This window comes from Tasmannia lanceolata, unplaced genomic scaffold (assembly GCF_043159265.1).
Source record: "Tasmannia lanceolata isolate RefF3 unplaced genomic scaffold, GAP_Taslan_0.1 ptg000004l, whole genome shotgun sequence".
In the NCBI taxonomy this organism is placed as follows: domain Eukaryota; kingdom Viridiplantae; phylum Streptophyta; class Magnoliopsida; order Canellales; family Winteraceae; genus Tasmannia; species Tasmannia lanceolata.
Genome location: NW_027518681.1, coordinates 10,088,409 through 10,108,171, shown reverse-complemented (window position 1 = coordinate 10,108,171; position 19,763 = coordinate 10,088,409). Strand labels below are relative to the sequence as shown.

Sequence of the window (19,763 nt, the reverse complement as noted above, 5' to 3'; positions counted from 1 at the left end):
ATAAGTGGGGGCCCACTTGGGTGTAATGAGATTCAATTTTGCAAGGGGTGCTCCATACTCATTCCTAATGATTTAATGCTCTTACGCTCGTTTATGCAAACGAAACGAAGACACGTTTGTGTAAGGGTTGTTTAAAACAGCCCGTCTCATATTGCCACGTGTATCTAAATATGAGTAATATTATGTAAGGGTATTTTTGTCATTTAAAATTGCCACGACATAACGTTGGTTTATTGGCATGATGATTGTCCAGGTAGGGCGATTGGTTTTTTCGCCCCCTGTAACGTGATTGATGTCAAAAAGCGCAATTCACGTTAGAAGGGGGCGCATTATCCTATGGGGGGCGAAAAAATCATCTCCCTCCAAATATTGTTGTGCCTGCCTAAATGAGGGTAATATTTGTGTATAGGGCTGGCAATTTCACCCGAAAAAACGGGGGTCCGCCCCGCCCCGCCCCGTTTGGGGAGGGGATTCCCCGATTTGAAAGGGGAAGGGGAATATAAAAATTCCCCGGTGCGGGGAGGGGAAGGGGAAGGGGATGGAGTTGTCCCCGCCCCGCCCCACCCCGCCCCGCCCCGCCCCGCTACGCCCCGCTAATCAATGCCATTTTTTGTAAATTTTTAAGTGTTTTTTTTAAGGAAAACTACTAGAAGCTCCGTGGATCGGCTACAAGATTCCCCCAAACATAAACTTAGCTTGTCTTTTCCTTTTAATTAGCTTCTGAGAGCATTTTGGGAACTATAATAACCTTTTCACAGATGTTGAAATAATAAAGACAAGCTGAGAGCCTGAGACGCTGAGTGTATGCAATTATCAAAAAATCGTAGTGCCAACAGAATTTTAGGGTTGGATTGCAGGTTTTAATTTTCAACAAGAAAAATTTAGCTACTAGAAATTTGTTTCATGTCAGCACTAGACTGAATTGCAGTTAAAGAAATAAGTCATTTGTTGATTTTGTTCTCTTCTCCATTCTCATTTCTCATGCTCATCTGGGGGTTAACATGCTATACAGAATGAACTAATGAACATTATTTTGCGTGTGTGAGCGCCCACTTATGGACTTTTAAAGTTCATTGTGACTACTGAAATAGTTACTTTTTGCACATTGGCTGCCTGATAATGAAGGTAATCCTGGTGCTCATTTCCTATTTATCATTCCATAATTTATGCAGAAAATTGCTGAAAGATGAGGTCCTGTTGTTATTTATGTTTGTTGTCTCATCCATGCATTTCTTATTTTGTCTATCTGTTTGTTGATCACATGAATAGAATCATAGCATTCATCACAATATTATCTGTAATGGACGTAGAAGAAAGAAGCTCTGTTTGCTGGTTTGGTTGGGTTCCAAAGAGGGGGCGGGGCGGGGATTTTGTCCCCGAAGGATGCGGGGAGGGGAAGGGGAAGGGGAAGGGGAAGGGGATTAGATATTCCCCGCGGGGAGGGGAGGGGGATTCCCCACCATCCCCGCAGAGGGGAAGGGGAAGGGGAGGGGGGGAATTCCCCGCAGAGGGGAAGGGGAAGGGGACCCCAACATCCGGCCCCGACCCGCCCCGTTGCCACCCCTATTTGTGTAGGGCATTTTTTGGTATTCATTTTTTGGGCCCCTATGCAATAGATTGTGCCTAGCAAATCATCTCCATAGGGTAATACTAACCCTTCTGTTGAGGTTTTTATATTGTGTTGATCAGAGGGTCCTAATGGAGATGATTTTTGGAGCATGGTGAGACCCAGTATATTTTTTAGAAAAAAAAAAAAAAATGTGCGCATGTAAATGCATAGAAATGATAAGTAAAAAAGAGACGAGAAGGAGATGGGTAGGAAGAGTCTTACTCGTCGTAGTAGCAATGAGATCTCCAGTTGCTCTTATGAGATCCAATTCTTTGGTTTTGCGCCTATGTGATTGCAGGAGATGTTTTCTCTTGAATGACCTCCTGTCATGAACTGCTTTTTTTTTTTTCATGGATGGCTAATCCTGGTTTGGTTTTATATTTTGTTTGTTTTATCTTTCATTAATGGAAATTGTTTAATGTAGTGAGTAATAGGGGCTCTGGTTGTTCTCCAACCCAGCTTGAGCTTGATTCCCCACTACCATCACTTCGCGTCGAGTGGAAAGGAAAGGGGGACAGTTGCCCCGCTTAATTTTTTGGAAAAAAAATATATATACCTTTATTTTTTAATATTTTTTTACACTTACCTCCTTTTTTAAAAAAAATGCCCCCATTTCCAATCATCCCTAAGATAGAAAATAAGTTTAAAATTTTAATTTTACCATTTTTATATCAATTCCTTGTGCAAAATTTACTATAATTTTTGCCTCCTTGTGCAAAATTTCAGATAGAAAAAAAATTACTATAATTTTTGCCCCCCTTGTGCAAAATTTCTAGCATTGCCCCTGCTTTTCACTAATCTATAATAATTTACAATAAGCATAAGGAGGAGTGTTTATATAGAACACTCAAATGATAAACAAAGCAAAGAATAAGATAATTATGGAAAACAGATAATTCTAATATGATCTGGGATACCAATATCTAAGGGTTGCCTCTTCTATCCACTTGTCTAATCCACCACATAACAGTCCATCTTGCTTAATCTAATAAGATGATCCAACGGTGAGATCTCTACACAATCCACCGATGAGATCTCACATATTCTAACATTGAGTGACCCACTCTATGGCGCAGCAGCATCGAGAGAGGCGTTTGGCAAGGTATCCTATCTCTCGGTTACCTAAGAACCAGGTCTCAAATAAAATCCAACGAGTTATTAACAATCTTGTTGTGCAGAAAAAGAGCGTATGTAAATAGATACTACGTTTGCACATGGATCCCTACGTAGTTACATAGACATTGTTGTCTGGAGTTTTTATATGATGCCTGACCGTCAAGTTCCTTGTGGGCGGTGCCACCCTTGATGTTTGATCCAACATCAGCTCACTTTTTTAGATGCTGCTGTTGGATTAAACATCAAGAGTGGTACTTTTATCGTACCATGCACAATAGACTTGACCGTCGGGCACCATATAATTTCTCTGTTTTTTGAACTAGAAGTGTTTGTTTTTTGTTCAATGTCGTACTATACAAGTATTAGTTTTGTTTAAGAATATTAGAATCTAATATGGCTCTTGATAATAAATGTGAGGGACTATTTGCTTGTTCCGTACTATGGGGTTCCCAACTAGGTTGCCATATTACTCTTAGCTGATTAAAATATGATACGGTAAGGATCTGATGGGCCATCTGTATCCGAACTTTTCATGGACACGTTACTATGTTACATGGGCAAATTTTTGAGACCCGAAATTATTACCGATCGGATCAAGACAACTAACAAAGCTAGTGGGATAGTCCTAAATCCGAGTTTACTATACTATTGTACGAAAATACTCTCTAAGTTTTTCTAACTTTAAAAGTTATTTCAAGGGTATTTTAGTAAAAATAAGCCATATGCAATTTCTTGAATTGCTCTTTCTTCTAGTAAACTTTCATTCGCCTCTCAAGTATGGAGTCACCCTCTTCTCTTCCTTCTCTAACCATTGACACCAAGTCTCTAGCTCACCACGTTGTTGCCGTTGCCGTTGCCGTTGTGGGTCACGGTCCTGCTTGTCTTCTGAATTTTAACTCTGTAAAATGTGAGTAGTACTTACTAGGACACTCCGATGACAGTCCAATTTGAAACGGACCGTGACAAAGACACAAGATTTGTCACAAGAAGTAGGATGTGGAGAGCACTCCGAGTCCCATCCGACTGATAAGAGATTTGAATGGATCATGACTAAGGGATAAGTGGATTTGTTGATATCCCTACTCCATTGAAACCCAAACCCAATGCGTAGATGGGGGCACGAATTGACTCATAGCCAGCACTAATAAAATTTATTACACCGCTTATTTTGATAATAACACCCTTTTTGAGAATTGTAAGTTATTTGTAACGGCTGGCAGCCGTTAGAGAAATGTAAATAGAGGAGTGACGTTACCGAAACTTTGGAATGCCGATATAATAAGCTTAGGGATGCCTATTTCATTTAATTAAAAGGCGAGAGCTCTTTCGTAATTTGACATTTTTTTTCAACCTGTGGAAGCTTCCCCGATGGAGAGGCCCTGCAATTCCTCTTTCCTTCCCTCTCCCTCCAACTTTTTTCCGTGATTCTGAAGCCGGAAGTCGAAAATTCCGCCCCCTCATGTGATAATTCGCCCCCCTTATAAGACCTCTTTATTATTCCAAGAATCTAAACCCTAATTTTCGTGAACTGACGTGATAGATCTTCGTTTTTTCGTTCCCAAGATGAGGGGTTCTTCCCAGAAGGATATATCCGTGTTCGAATTCGGAGGTGATGAAGATATGGTAGAATCGGTGTCCAGCGAAATCGTGAAAAAATTCACGTCTACAAACCCTAGCACCAAGAATTCTGACCTTACAAAGGATGCTTTTCTGCAAGTCTGTAAGTCTGAATTTGAAAACCCTAATTTTCTGCAATTCTGTAAGTCAGAATATATGTTTTTTTAAATTTATGAAGCTGTTTGATAGAGAAAATTTGAAAACTTCTTAGAAGTGAACTTTGAGAAAATTTGAAAACCCTAATTTCTGCAAGTCTGTAAGTCTGAATTTGAAAACCCTAATTTTCTGCAATTCTGTAAGTCAGCATAATATATATGAGAAAACGGTTCCTACACATATGTGTAGATGAGTTATCTACACACTAGCTTAAAATACAGTGGGGGCCACATTATTTGGGTGATCCAAACCATTCATTTTTAAGGCCCTCACATAGATAGGGTGTCCATAAAAAATCAGATCCATAGGATCATCTAACCATTCGAACTGTGGAGGCAAAAAATGGACTAATTTGTGAAGGTTTAAAGACATCCATTTTACCTCCACAAATCGTAGGGTTGGGATGATCCTATGGATCTGATTTTTTGTAGACACCCTATCTATGTGAGGGCCTTTAAAATGGATGGCTTGGATCACCCAAACAATGTGGGCCCCCACTGTATTTTAAGCTAGTGTGTAGAGAACTCTCTACACATATGTGTAGTATATTGAGAAAACGTTCCTCCACATATGTGTAGAGAGTTCTCTACACACTAGCTTAAAATACAGTGGGGGCCCACATTGTTTGGGTGATCCAAGCCATCCATTTTAAAGGCCCTCACATAGATAGGGTGTCTACAAAAAAATCAGATCCATAGGATCATCCGAACCATTCGAATTGTGGAGGCAAAAAATGGACTAATTTGTGAAGGGGCAAAAAATGGACTAATTTGTGAAGGTTTAAAGACATCCATTTTACCTCCACAAATTGTAGGGTTGGGATGATCCTATGGATCTGATTTTTTGTAGACACCCTATCTATGTGAGGGCCTTTAAAATGGATGGCTTGGATCACCCAAACAATGTGGGCCCCAACTGTATTTTAAGCTAGTGTGTAGAGAACTCTCTACACATATGTGTAGTATATTGAGAAAACGATTCCTACACACAGGAACCTTCTCTCGGGGTGCCGCTCCCACCTCGGAACTTCGATTCGGCGCTCCTTAGGAAGGAACTTCCAGGGAGCGCGACCCCAGAGAGACGGGAACCGCTCGAATAACGCTCCCAGCCTGCTTCTATTACTCTATAACTCCCACCATCACCAACTTCCTTACATCAAACTCCTCAAACTCTTCAAAGTACTTCATTGGAGCAAGCACAAAGGCGTGTGCGTCTTCAGAAGGCACGAGGAACGAGTGCACACAAATGAAGATGGTTAGAAATTAGCTTTAGATTTACTTAAATTTTGAAAGATACATATGAAAATGATTAGAAACTATTATTTTTTTGATGTACTTGAATTTTGAAAGATATATGAAGAAAATATTACATACACGCTCCCATGGCGCTCCCAAACTTAAACTCTTCTAGACCCCACGCTTCCCCACCCCCGCTCCCGCCCCCGCACCCGCTTCGTGCTTCTAAGTTCCCTACACACTAGCTTAAAATACAGTGGGGGCACACATTGTTTGGGTGATCCAAGCCATCCATTTTAAAGGCCCTCACATAGATAGGGTGTCTACAAAAAATCAGATCCATAGGATCATCCTAACCATTCGAACTGTGGAGGCAAAAAATGGACTAATTTGTGAAGGTTTATATATATATATATATATATGAGGAAAGTGTTGGTGAGCTTAAGCTCACCAAACTTATGGTGAGCTTAAGCGCCCCAATCACATGGGTCCCACATTTTCTGTGGTGATCCAAACCATTCATTTGCAAGGCCTTATCATAGATAGGGTGTGTACCAAAAATCAGCTCCATAGGATCATCCTAACCCCTCCATTTGTGGAGGACAAAAATGGGCAGATTTGTGGACAAATAATGTCTGTCCATTTTGACCTCCACAAATGGATGGGTTAGGATGATCCTATGGAGCTGATTTTTGGTACACGCCCCATCTATGTAAGGGCCTTTCAAATGAATGCTTTGGATCATCCTAACAAAGTAGGCCCCAATGTGATTGGGCGCTTAAGCTCACCAACACTTTCCTCTCTCTCTCTCTCTCTCTCTCTCTCTCTCTCTCTCTCTATATATATATATATATATATATATATATATATATATATATATAATTTATGAAGCTGTTTGATAGAGAAAATTTGAAGACCTTAATTTGAAAACCCGAATTCTCAATTTTATTATTTTCTGGATATGGTGAACGGTATTCGATTCTGTACGAGATTGAATAGATTTATAATTTTTGTAAGAATTCTTAGGGTTTTTTGGGGTCTTAATTTGGGAAGAGCTTACTTAAAGGGTAGTTTATTTGTAAGAAGTTATATAGACAAATTTAAAAGCTAATGGAATATTGGATACGAGTTTTCAGAGGTTTAGAGGTTTATTTTGGGTGTATCAGCTCTTCCTTTATCACTCTCAAAGTACTACTCACTAAGACTCTTATTCCTTTGCTGCAACATGAAAATATTCACAAACAACATTTAACCACGAGATATTTTCGTGATGAATGCCTCCTTGATAAAAGCTTTGATGTCTTTGGCCTTGTCTAAAGACATCACATGGGTACAAAGTCTTTAGACGTCTTTGGCCTTGTGTAAAAACATCACATGCGTAATGACTTGCGGTGCAATGCTACAATAATCAAGTCATGATTTGATAAGTCCTCATACCCAATCTCGTATCTACTGTTTTGGTTCGTTGTAACTTTCTTCAGTCAAAAATTTTAAATTATTTCTATCACTCAGTGCTACCTATATTAACTTAGCCCAGAGAAGATAATTGAGCTTATTCAACTTCACACATGTGAGTAGTATCCCTGATATATCCATAATGTTAGGTAGCCTAGGCTTAATCCCACTCATATAATAAAACACTACAACTTATCTAAATAATGAGGCCATCCCCTAACATCTCCATAATTTTGGGTAGCCTAGGCTTACTTCCACTCATATTATAATAGAAGAAAACAACTTTTTAAAATAAATGAGGCAGCACTTAGGTCACACAAGGAGTATAGCCACCCTTCAAATCACAAAAAAGGATCTTAACTAATAGAGAAGCAAGTGATCTAGTCTAATATGGATGCAAGAGATCACAAAATATTGGGCATCACACACATACACAAGGCTGATCTAGTACCGCAGCAAATATCCACACAAATGAGATAGCAAGAGGATCATTCAAGCCACTCAAACACTATTGAGTCACTAGTCAAGCCACCCAAACATCTTGATGTAGCTATACAGGGCACATGAACAACACAAAGGCATTACATGTTACACTCTCTCAAACTAGGAACTATTATGTTTCCTGAACATTGGTAATTCAATGCTTCCCTTGCTACCCAAGGATTCGTACTCATTCTAAGTTTCTTTGCCTTTTATTCTCAACACACCATAAGAATTGACATTGGAGATCTGATGAAGCATTTGCCTTTGGCAGTAACATAAAAAAACCAGGCATTTTCTTGCCACTCGACCACTGTACAATATTTAGTGTATTGTGACCAGCATTTTGTAGGATATTTCACTTCATCCCATGGCAACCAAAAGAATTCTCACTTACTATAAATTGTTTACCATTATGAACATGCCAATAAACATTTAAATGGTGAGTAACATCAGATAAATTTACTTAATTCATAAAACATAGACAGAAGCTTAAGTGAAGATGCCAATAAACATTTGAATGGTGACACTACAATTAGGTAAGTTTACGGCGAGAAACAAAAGACTGTTTGTCATAAGATTGATGCAGTTGAGAAGGCGCACATGGTTCTGAACACACTTTCATTTGTCTATGATAAGCTGTTTGTGATGTGAAAATCTGAGATGAGATCTTTCTGAGCTCTGCAACTGAACTTTGAACAGTTTATATCTAATAAATTTTGTTTTTTTTTGTTTTTTCCTTTTATTTATTTTTGGTCTTGTCCAATTAGCAGATATTTGGATATTATGTTCTGATTTTGTTTACACAAATTTTCCTTTGATAGTTAGACGGGGACACAATGTTCAACAATCAGGGATCAATGATGCAAGCAGCGATGATGGTAAAAGTAATAATTGTGTCTCCTATGGTATAGGCTCATCAGAAAAGGAATTTTCTGTTGAAGAAGAAACGCCTCAATTTGGTCAACAATCAGGGATCAATAATGTAGTGTGCGTGGATTTTGTTGAGAGCAGCGATGATGGTAAATGTAATAATTGCGCCTCCTATGCTATAGGCTCATCAGAAAAGGATTTTTCTGTTGAAGAAGAAACGCCTCAATTTGGTGATATTTTGGTATCCAATTCAATGACTAGTGATGACGTTAGTCACATCAGTCAAGATAATTTTGAAACGGGAAATCTCATCCCTGGGTGCTTAAGAGTGGATTCCCTTGCAATTGAATGTTTAAGTCCCGGAGTCCCTTGTGTGGGCAGCACACAACTGAATTCAACCCTTCTGGAGCTTCCATCCGATGTATTTTACGTTCCTCATTTTGACTGAATAACAATATGCAATAGTGTGTAGGCTTCATAATCTTCAATATTTACTCTGTTCTGAACTGCTGCAGAGAAAGCATGTTGATGTGGTTTCAGATGACGATGAAAGCTTGAAAGCAGGCTCACCCTCTATTTCTTCTTCTGATTGTGCAGAAACTGAAGGTTTCTTTCATGCTTCATATCCCTCTTGAGTTTATGATATTTTTTTTACACGCCATCTTTCTTACCATAGACGCCATGTAATTTCAGGTGCCATAGAACGCCCAACTTCAGATTATTGTACTGGTTATGTGGGAATGGTAAGCAATTTTGCTCTGGTGATGAAATCCATGGGAGTGATATACTAATATCAATCAGATGTATAGATTCATTGTATTGTGTTTGTTTACTTTGTTTTTATATCTTTCTGGAATTTGTTAGCCACATTTGTTAGGGTTACAACTTGTCATAGGTTCATTGTCTTGTAACTTATATTGTAATCATAATTGTCCTGATAGTTTATGTTAGAAAATTCATCTGGTCAATCAGGATATTCATGTAATTATACAACCCATCAATATAAAGTTCATGTAACTGCTATGTTTTTCTTTTGAGAAAGCACACACCATTGGGAACTTGCCTCTACACTTCCACTTCATTGATTTTTTACATGGTGTCAGAGCAAGGTTTCATTGTCTATAAAAATTTGATTCTCTTTCTCCCTATTTGAAATGTATGTCTTGGATATCTTCTTCATAACTCTGCATCTCTCTTCTGACTTCTCTCTGCATACCTTCGTATCTCTCTTGACTTTATGGATGGCTATCTTGCCTATCTTGACTATTTGATGGTTTCTAAGTGTGTATTTGTGCTTTTTCTAGTATTTCTCGAAGTTCTATCTTAAAATTCTATCATTTGCATATGTTTCTACATGTTTCCATCATTTTACTGGATTTCCGAGATTTCCAATTGAAACCGGAACATTTCCATTTCCAAACTGAATCCGAAATTTAAAACCTTGATTGTGTCGACATATCATATATATGTTATCTAAGTTATTTTTGATGAGAATGGGAACTTACAGAGTTACAGTTGACCCTTATGTTATTGAAGAAATGAAGTGGAGTTTCTTTTTAGTTCTATACAACCGGTCTTGTGTGGCATTTGACCAGTCTCTCCCTTTAGAACCCTTCAGTTTGTGAGCTGCCAATGGATGGTTTAAAAATGGAAAGGGTACAATTTGTTCAACAGGAAAATCTCCAGAAATCAATGGGTTGGCCTTGTTGACCCTGGCCCTATCAAAGCGTCAGCCTCCTGATTTTTTGATCTTTTCACTTGCTTATAAATTGATGGGAGCGCCTTCCACTTGATCTCGGATTTCGTTGAACCAGTGCTCGAATCTCCAAGGATAAGGGAGACTACCCGTCAATCACCTAATCACATTTAGGGAGTCTCCCTCTGCAATTAGACTATCTACGATGTCTGCCTCCATTAGCTTCAAACCTTGATGGATTGCTCTCACCTCTGCTTCATTGGAATTTGCAACTATAATTGGGCTTGAGAAGGCCCATTTTGTCCCTCCCCGATCATCTCCTATTCCTGCTGGTCCTAGATTCCTAATGTTAGAACCATCCAAATTAAACTCTAATTTTCCTGCTTCTGGTGGCTCCCACCCAGGGGAAGGGATCATTACATGCTCTGTGCTATTACATACCTCTCTGCTGCCCCGCCACAAATCATGGGCTGAAACAAAACTGAATTTTGGTAGGCATTTCATCCATGCAATGGTCAATGCTATGACCTTCGTGTAGATGAAAAGTGGAGACTAAACCAGGCCATTGAAGACTCGAACGTTTCTTTCTTTCTGTAGTACACAATGTGGCCAGTAACATCATATTCCATAACGTTTTACCTTTAGCTCGCCAAGGTACATGAGACGAACCCTCCAATAGGTCGATCAGCCTAGGTGGAAACACCCATATGATGCCAAATCTTACTCCATATTTCTTTTGACATCTTGCTATTTAAAAACATATGACGCACTGTTTCTCCTGACTCCACACATAAAGCACAATGGTCAACAATCAACATTTGTCGATTGCAGAAGTGATCCAAATTCTGTATCTTGTCTAAGAAGGCAGTCCATCCAAACTTGCAAACTCTGTGCAAAGCCAGAATTGCCCATACTTTGGCAAGCGGCGAAAGTCTGGGATCAGGGGTCAGGTGATGCTAGAATGACTTAACTGAGAAGGTCCCGGAGGTGCACCAAGTCCAAACCCTTTTGTCCCTACCCGTCTTCTTGATGTAACACGAATCCAATAAGTTGAGTAATATTTTGCTACCTTTTCCATTTCCATTTTTTTTGTCCCTACCCGTCTTCTTGACGTAACATGAATCCAATAAGTCGAGTAATCTTTTGCTACCTTTTCCATTTCCCTTTCAAAAAAATTCCTTATAACTGTTGCTCCTATGTGCCGATACTTGTCGTCGTCTGATATCCATTGACCTATCGATTCCCTAATATTTACCAGTATTTACTAGAAATTACCCTGCTCCACAAGCTGTTTCTTTCCTCCACAACCACTTCGCTAACAACGCATTATTAACTCTTTTCAGTTTTCTAATGCCTAGGCCCCACTCACCCTTGTGGGTTTGCACACTTCCTCCCAATTAACTAGATGGAATTTCCGCTTTATGTTTGAGCCACCCCATTAAATCCTCCTCTTTATCTGCTATATCCTCTTAATAATGCTTGCTAGGCATCTGAATACTGATAGCTGATAGATGGGGATGTTGGCTAGAACTGCCTTTCTGAGGGTGACTCTCCCTCCTCGAGAAATCATGTTTCTCTTCCAAGTGTCCAGTCTCTTTTCCACCCTCTCAACAATTAGCTCCCGTTCCTTCCTCTTTGGTCTTCCCATGCATAGCGGAAGCCCTAGTTATGTCGATGGGAATTTATTCACCTCACAGCCCTGGATACCTGCCAGCCCTCCTACTGCCTCGTTCGCCAAAGGAAGCCTACATAATTTGGACTTGTGGAAATTTGATCTCTGCTATGCAATCAACTCGTAACATCTAAGAGTATCCTTCAAATTAAGGACTTTTTCTACTTCAGGAGTGCTGAAAACCAAGGTGTAATCTGCAAATTGAAGATGGGAGACATGTAATTGTTGCTTTCCCACTTTGAGACATTCGATTAATCCCATGCTGCATCCCTTGTCTATCGCTCAGGGTTTGCTACTATCACAAATAAAAAAGGAGAGAGGGGGTCGCCCTTCGTTGGGCCTCTCGAAGACTTGAAGAAACCTTTGGGTGACATTTCCCATGGCTCATTGTACGTTAGGATTGTCTAATATAGGGGACATTGGCTCATTCATAGAGGGACCTAGCTGATTGGTTGGATCATCAAACATGTGATATCACTATATTACTTTTTCCGCTTGTATTATTTGTGGGGATATCATATCCGCTTCCGTTAGGAAAACCATTGCCATTTGAAAATAAAAAAATAGTTGGGGATCCAAGTGATCGTAGAAAAATTTGGCCATTTTGAACAGATTAATAGATATAGTAAAAAAACAAAAATACAACTGGGGAAATAATATGAGGGCCATAATAGAGCCCAATCAAATACAAATAAAAGCGTGTCAATTATAATGTTGGCGTATAGTGCAAGAAACAAGATTTGCACTAGATACATCAGAGGAATAGAAAGAAGAAAATATAATGAAACGCGAGAATACCTCTTTGTCGAGCAAGATACTTCAACGTTTTGAAACAAAACTAATGGCCATAATAGAGCCCACTTGAATAAAATCAAAAGCGTGAGGGTTACAATGTAGGCATATAGATATAGTGCAAGAAACAAGATCTGCACTAGATACACTGAAGGAATAAAAAGAAGAAAATAGAACGGAACAGGAGAACCTGTTTGTTGAACAAAAGAACTTCAATTTTTTTTTTAAGGTGCACGCACCTTTGTAGGTTTCCCAGAAGTAATGGGATGGCTAATGTGATGTGAAACCTCCTCAAAGAAAAAGCTCCTTTATTTCCCTATCCATATGACCGGCCAATCCGTGACCGTGACAACCTCACAGCAAAGAGTGAAATGCCAACCCAACCCCAACCCTAACACTAACATCGCAAGCTCGTGAATTTGAAATTTCTTAGTGAATGAAAGAGCCCCAGTATGGGATATTAGAGATTTTAGCTTAGATAGGGAGGACTGATCTGACTTGCACGTCTGCCTTCCTTTCATCACTACGACTTGTTTTCGAAAGAAGGCTTTCACTGAACCAAAGACCTCTAGAACGCTTGCCGCAAGAAGTCACAGGTTCGTTCACTTACCAGCAGTAGTTCGGATCTTAGCAAGCAAGCTGTCGCGATAGTATAAGTAATAAATATAGATTTTATAAATATTTAACATCCGTCCAAAAATTCCATTCTCATAGGTTCATATATATAAGCTTCTCATCTAACTTGATTCATACTTTAACTTAGCCTTCAATTCCTTAGGAAGTTGTTGATGGAATTAGAATTGGAGTAAAGCTTCTGAAAATTGAAAACTTCACAAAAGAAACTTAGGGCGTGTTCGGCAAGCATTCTCATTCGGTTTGGACTTAATGGGTAGAAGCAGATATTGAGAATCTTCGGAAGCGACTCCGCGTTGCTTCGAAAAATCTCATTCTTCACATGTTAAAAAAGCAAGATATTAGGAAGCGGACCTTGTGGGCCGGGATTGCCGAACCACTTATTTCACTTATTTCGTCTTTTCTCATTCACCGCCCCTTTAAAATCTAAGGAATCCATTTTAGGTATGGTTGCCGCACACAACCTTAATTAGGACTCTTCCCAAAAATCTAATAGAACTTATGTAAGCTCCTAATAAATGACATGATCTATACTTTTGGCGGAAACTTGATCACAGCCAATGTTACCAGGGTCGCTGCACAATCCCAAGTGTTACGTTCGCGATCCAGATTGCTAAAATGGCGACCCTGTCGTCCCGGACTACAACGAACTCGCATATCAAGCTTTTCAAGAGGGAACACTTCGGTGGACGAAGGAAAGACAGTTGCACACTAGCTTATTAGTTTGATCTTTTTTCTTATGTTTTTATTTCAGAATTGGATAGTTATTTTCTATTTGCTTTCTTTTAGGATTGAGTATGCAATATATGCTCATACTTTATTTAGTGATATTTTGATATCTCCATATTTTATATATTTTTGGTTTGGATTTGGAACTTTTTGAATAAATATGTATGGCACCCCATTGTGCCGTATATTGGGTTAACCACTGTACCCTGTACCCATTACCGTACCGCATACCTGAACAAACCACGTTCTAGGTAACATTGATCACAACGTCAAGATGAAGTAACCATTGTGTGTGACAGAACCCCTCTGCAGCCTTTCTATTTCTTCTTATCCGTCAGTTCTAGGTCCAGATGGTGCCTATAGTTTGCATCACATCTCCATCTCGAAGTTGGTACATGTATGTGGTGATCAAGGCTGTTGATCTGCAAATCCACTGCCAGGTAATTTAGTGGCTGCTGATCCCATGCAAAATGGAGATCCCATTTGCTCGATCATTGCCTGAAAAGATAAATGGTCTCAATAATGTTTTATTAAAATCTTTTTTGGACCCAAAATCAACTGTCAAACACTAAAATAGACATGAATCAACAGGTCATCTAGTGGCTGCTGATCCCACTGCCAGGTCATTTATTAAAATCCTTAGACATGAATATACAGTAACAGTACAACATATCTTGAACGACTTGGGTCCCCAATCCATTTATCAAATAGAAATTAACAGTAAAAAAAGTTAGAAATAATACTAAAAAATATTAATCTACATAAAAAACCCCCACACAACATTATACATCCATGGATCTAGCTTTAACAACATGGAATTGTGATGTTTTCATGGATTCAAGTGAAAAAAAGTGAATCGACCGACAGTAAGGCAATTTTCATGAGAGCTTAAATTCATGGAATCTCTGTTTATGAGCACTTTAATATTTGGAGTTTGATATATAACAACCTCTTTAAAAAAATTGAAATCCTCATATTTTCATTTCAAACAATAAGAAAAATGGACGTGGGAGTATATTTTTCAGCTGGAAACTGAAATGAATGGTTAAGGGTCTGGCCCAGCCGAAACTGTCTGTGTTGAGCCCATTTTGGTCTCACATGTTGGTTTTGGATCCTTTTTGAACTGAAACCATTACAATCCTGATATTTTTTTGCGTGTTTTGAACCTTGTTTCTTACCTTCTACATAAGCTTGAGGTGGCTAGATTCCGAGTGTGCTTTGTATATTGGTAAATTTAGATGCATTAGTTTATTTTTTGAGTTGATAAAATAAATTATTATTTTATATTATAACTGATAGTGTTCTTTTTACTGGTAAATTTACGAACACTATTAGCTGGTACTGATGTCTATGGCGATGCTGATCTTGACTTCTACTCTCTATTGTATATTCTTCTGCCTCTATCTGCCTGGACATTTTACATAATTATTTTGCAAATGGGGTTTTTACTCGAAAACTTGGACTGGTTTTCCGAAATTTTGAATTTCGGCCAAGACCGAAATTTAATACCGAAATTGAAATTTAAAAATTTCGGCCGAAATTATAAGAGTTACTCCGAAATTGCCACCGAAATTTCGTTTTCAGCTGAGTCCGAAACCGGAAACTGAAATCAAATCTTGCGTGCAGGTAGATGTTCTCGTATTATGACAAACACTTTTGTAGCTTTTTATGATACTTCATGTGTGGATTCAAGATTTTCAAATGCTTTTAAAGTGGCACTTCGTTGTCCCGCGAAGTTCTTTACATATACTAATATCTCTTTTCTCTGGATTCAAGATTTTAATCAACAAATGCTTTTGATGTGGCACTGTGTTTTCCAGCGGCATGCTTACATATAGTAATATCTACTTTTTTCTTTTCTGATTAATCTCCTATCGTACACCGTTTTTTTTTCTTACGTCATTATCAGTAATAACTCTTTAATTTATAACTAGGCATGTTTTGTTTGGCCACTTTTTGCAGCTTACTGAATTCTTGTATGTGATGAATAACTCTCTCTTTTTGTTTTTCTGCTTTAGTAGTTGTGTCCTTGACTGCTCTTCTTTGCTGTGTTGGCAGGAGATGGAAATAGACACGGAAGTCACTGTTTCGCCTGATTATGTTACATATGGGCATAGATATTTTACACAGTGTCAATTAACTTTCTACTCTGATTATATTAAGCTTGAAGATTCAAATGCATGTGGAGACTATGAACCTTATAGCTATGAGTGGGCAGTTGATGATGTTATTCATATTAGATGTCAGTGGAAAGAAAGTGTAGGTTCTTCTGATCTAGCCAATTGAGTTTCAAATGTACTGCTGCCATGTAATAGTTGCAATCGAGCAGTAGTAGTTTTTTTTTTTTAGTGGTAAGTTTCGCTAAAGTAGTTTCATGTCAAATTTGATCTGTTTACAGGTTGAAGTTGCTTCTGTTGCACTTCTGTTAAGACGAACTACTCCAGTAGGAGTTGAGAATTTACATGCCAGTTCGGGTGGGTGCTTCTACCAAAAACATTTGTGCTCGTCTTGGTGAAGTTTTATTTATTTGGGTTGGTTACGTTCTGCATCTCACTGGTTAATATTAATAGCCTTTGGATATGTTGGCCTTTCTGTCCTGCCCTTTTCGTGTATGACTAGTTTGAGATGTTATGAAAGCTGACTTTAAGTTACTGCATTCATTTCATTCTAGTCCTGTTGTTGTCAGATTTTGGTCTGCCTGATCGGACTTGTAGAAATAGAAAAAGAAAATCTGGAAATCTGCAAAAGGAGAATTAGTTTGGCTAGTTCTCTGGAAACGTAATTCCTTTTTAGACTACCAAGTTGAAGGGAAAGTTTTATATGACAGCTGTGAGGCCAGCCATGCTGTATGGCTCAGAATGTTGGGCCACCAAGAAGCAGCATGTGCATAAGATGAGTGTAGCGGAGATGCGAATGCTTAGATGGATGTGCGACCACACAAGGTTAGATAGAATTAAAAATGAAAACATTCGTAAAAACGTGGGCGTGGCACCAATTGAGGAGAAGATGAGAGAGCACCGCTTAAGGTGGTTTGGACATATCCAATGTAGGCCTTTGGATGCTCCAGTGAGAAGAGGCGACTTGTGCCAAGTTGATGGAGTAAAAAGAGGTAGGGGCAGACCGAAAACAACTTGGGTAGAAACAGTGAGGAAAGACTTGATTAGCTAGGAACATAACGTAGAACATGACCTTGGATAGGATAGAATGGAAGAAAATGTTCCACGTAGAAGAACACAACTAGAGCCAGGATTAGAGCCGGGTAGATTCCTTTCACCTTCTTCATGAAATTTTTCTAAAGGATTCATTTAGCCGACCCCAACTAGTTTGGGTCAAAGGCTTTGTTGAGTTGAGTTGACTGATTAAAGCGTGGAAGATTGTATCAAAATGGGCTGTTTTTACCTTTGCATGCCTTTTTTACTGCCTTCATGCTAGCAAAATATCAAAGAAGCACGCTTTTGTAGAAAATATTGTCACATCTCCTTTTCCGACTAAAAGGAAGATGCTTTTCTTATTGCCCCGAATATTTGAATCCATTCAAACTGATTCTTCTTTTTAAGGGATAAAAAAGATTTAAATATGATTTTTGACACTTGTTTGTTCCTGTTCCCTTTCTTTTCCTGCTGCATAATCTATCATCTCCATTCACTTGGTGCCAGGTACTAATTTCATGCTAAAATTTTTGTATAGGTATTGTGAAGTTGGCCTTTGCTGTTGAGGACCCTCAGTGGCTTGAAAAACAGCAGAAGATCACATCTTTGGCTTCAAGATACAAAGCTATTTGGAATGTTAGGCTTGAGTAAGTTCTTTAAATTTCCTGCTTCTTATACTTTGTGTCCTTTCTTCAATGACTGTTGTTTGGAAGGAAGGATAGTATGATTGGGTTGAGTTTATCCAAATAGAAATAGGCTAATGCTTGATGATATGACCTGTTTAGAAATGTGATGGTTTGAAACCTAAAAAGTGGCATGGCTTGTTTAGAAATGTGACATGTATTCTGATGGTTCACGTGCTCAGTATCAATAACACACCAAATGTTGCATGATGCTGGTGGTGGAGAGGTTGAGAAGCTTGCCACATTAAGGAAAAGCTATACCTCTTTTAGAGGTAGAATCACCCTTCACAGGGCCCCTCCTTTTGATTCTCGTGTACTTTCTCATTGTATTAAGGTTCTCGTTGTGATTTCTAAGAGGTTGGAAAACCTTCAAAGACATTTTCTTTGGGTAGGGATGGAAGAATGAAAGAAAGCTAACATCTTTGGTGTATGGAAACTTTGCTTGTTTCCTAGGTTACTTAATTTGGTGGGAAACCAAATAAAAAAGGGATTCTTTCTTTAGGTTTTGATAAAACCTATGATATACAAGAGGGCAGACGTGAGTATCCCTCTTGGCGTGAGAATGAGGAGAGAGAGACCATTCAAAAAAAATGAGGAGAGAGAGAGAGAGAGAGAGAGAGAGAGAGAGAGATTCTTGGGTTTTCTCTCGTTTACGATCTTGAGTGAGAGGACAAGGAAAGGGTTGTGGTTTGTGGGTTTACGGGCTAGTTCAGTTATAATCCTTGTATTTTGGTTACTCATAGTGGAAGATCATATTCTCACCCGTGGATGTAGGCATCTTGACCAAACCACGTAAAATCTCGGCGTCCATCTTTTGGTTTGTGTTTATTTCTACTTTTCTGTTTATTTGCACATGATAATATAAGAATTTGCCCTCTGGGTTTTCTCAACAAGTCGTATCATAGCTGTGGTTGGAGCGATCATCGTTGGGCTGCGATTGGAGCGATTGTGGGTGTCGTTAGATCACAGTTAGAGTGATTGTCAGAGGTAGAAAGATTGTTCGAGAGATTCTCGTTCGAAGTGGAGTTCCGCATCAAGGGTGATCTGTGATGGCCGTAAAATCGAGTTCTACCCAATTCAACATAGTTCAACATCGTCAGGTTTGACAAAAAAGGATAGTTTTACCGTAAAACCTGGCTAAGGTGTTGAAAGGAAATGATGAGTAGCCAGAGAAGATGACGGATACCGAGTGTGGCAAATTGTATCGTCCTATTGGGTACATTGTGACCGGTGTTCCTAAGATGGATAGTTAGAAATGACGCGTGGATGGCAAATACTTGCGTAGGCTTTCTTTGGCAGTTGGTGCAGAGACGGGTTTCTAGGACGACGATGAAGAGGTGGTCATTCCTGCGTTGGGAGGGCCCTTTGAGATCCCTCTCTAGGGTTGATTGGGTGAGTCAATGGGTTGGAAGCTACACATGTGCATTGGCCGTGTCGATCAAGTCTGTGGAGTCAGGACCAAGATGATTCGATGGTCTGTGGATGATTCGATGGCGTGTAACTGGTACTTCGGAAGGTCAATGTTGGTTTGCAGCGATAGCAGACCGATGGAGACATCAATGAAAAATCTTTGGTAGCTGGGAAACAAGCCGAGGTGGAGATTGTTGGGAAAGTTGCCTTGTTTTCCAGGTCACTTATTTTGGTGGGAACCAAATAAGAAAGGTGGGAACCAAATAAGAAAGGGACTCTTTCTTTAGGCTTTGATATAACCAATGAATTGCATACACACACACACACACACACATATATATATCACACATATATATATATGTGTGTGTGTGTGTGTGTGTGTGTGTGTGTGAGAGAGAGAGAGAGAGAGAGAGAGAGAGAGAGAGAGAGAGAGAGAGAGAGAGAGAGAGAGAGAGAGA

At 39.2% G+C, this 19,763-nt stretch overlaps 1 protein-coding gene across 2 annotated transcripts in view; it reads left to right on the top strand.

Annotated features, from left to right (window-relative positions):
• Positions 1-4,036: 4,036 nt before the first annotated feature.
• Positions 4,037-19,763, top strand: part of LOC143876285 (putative ubiquitin-like-specific protease 2B) — a 39,460-nt gene continuing 23,733 nt past the window's right edge. Inside the window, exons 1-8 of one of the 2 annotated variants that reach the window (XM_077378023.1) lie at positions 4,039-4,186; positions 4,289-4,445; positions 8,493-8,962; positions 9,057-9,147; positions 9,235-9,284; positions 16,122-16,322; positions 16,462-16,537; positions 17,751-17,859. In XM_077378023.1, coding sequence (XP_077234138.1) covers positions 4,289-4,445; positions 8,493-8,962; positions 9,057-9,147; positions 9,235-9,284; positions 16,122-16,322; positions 16,462-16,537; positions 17,751-17,859 — 1,154 coding nt within the window. In that variant the 5' untranslated portion in view covers positions 4,039-4,186. Of the gene's footprint in view, positions 4,446-8,492; positions 8,963-9,056; positions 9,148-9,234; positions 9,285-16,121; positions 16,323-16,461; positions 16,538-17,750; positions 17,860-19,763 lie in introns of both variants that reach the window. The other variant, XM_077378022.1, reaches the window with a different exon arrangement.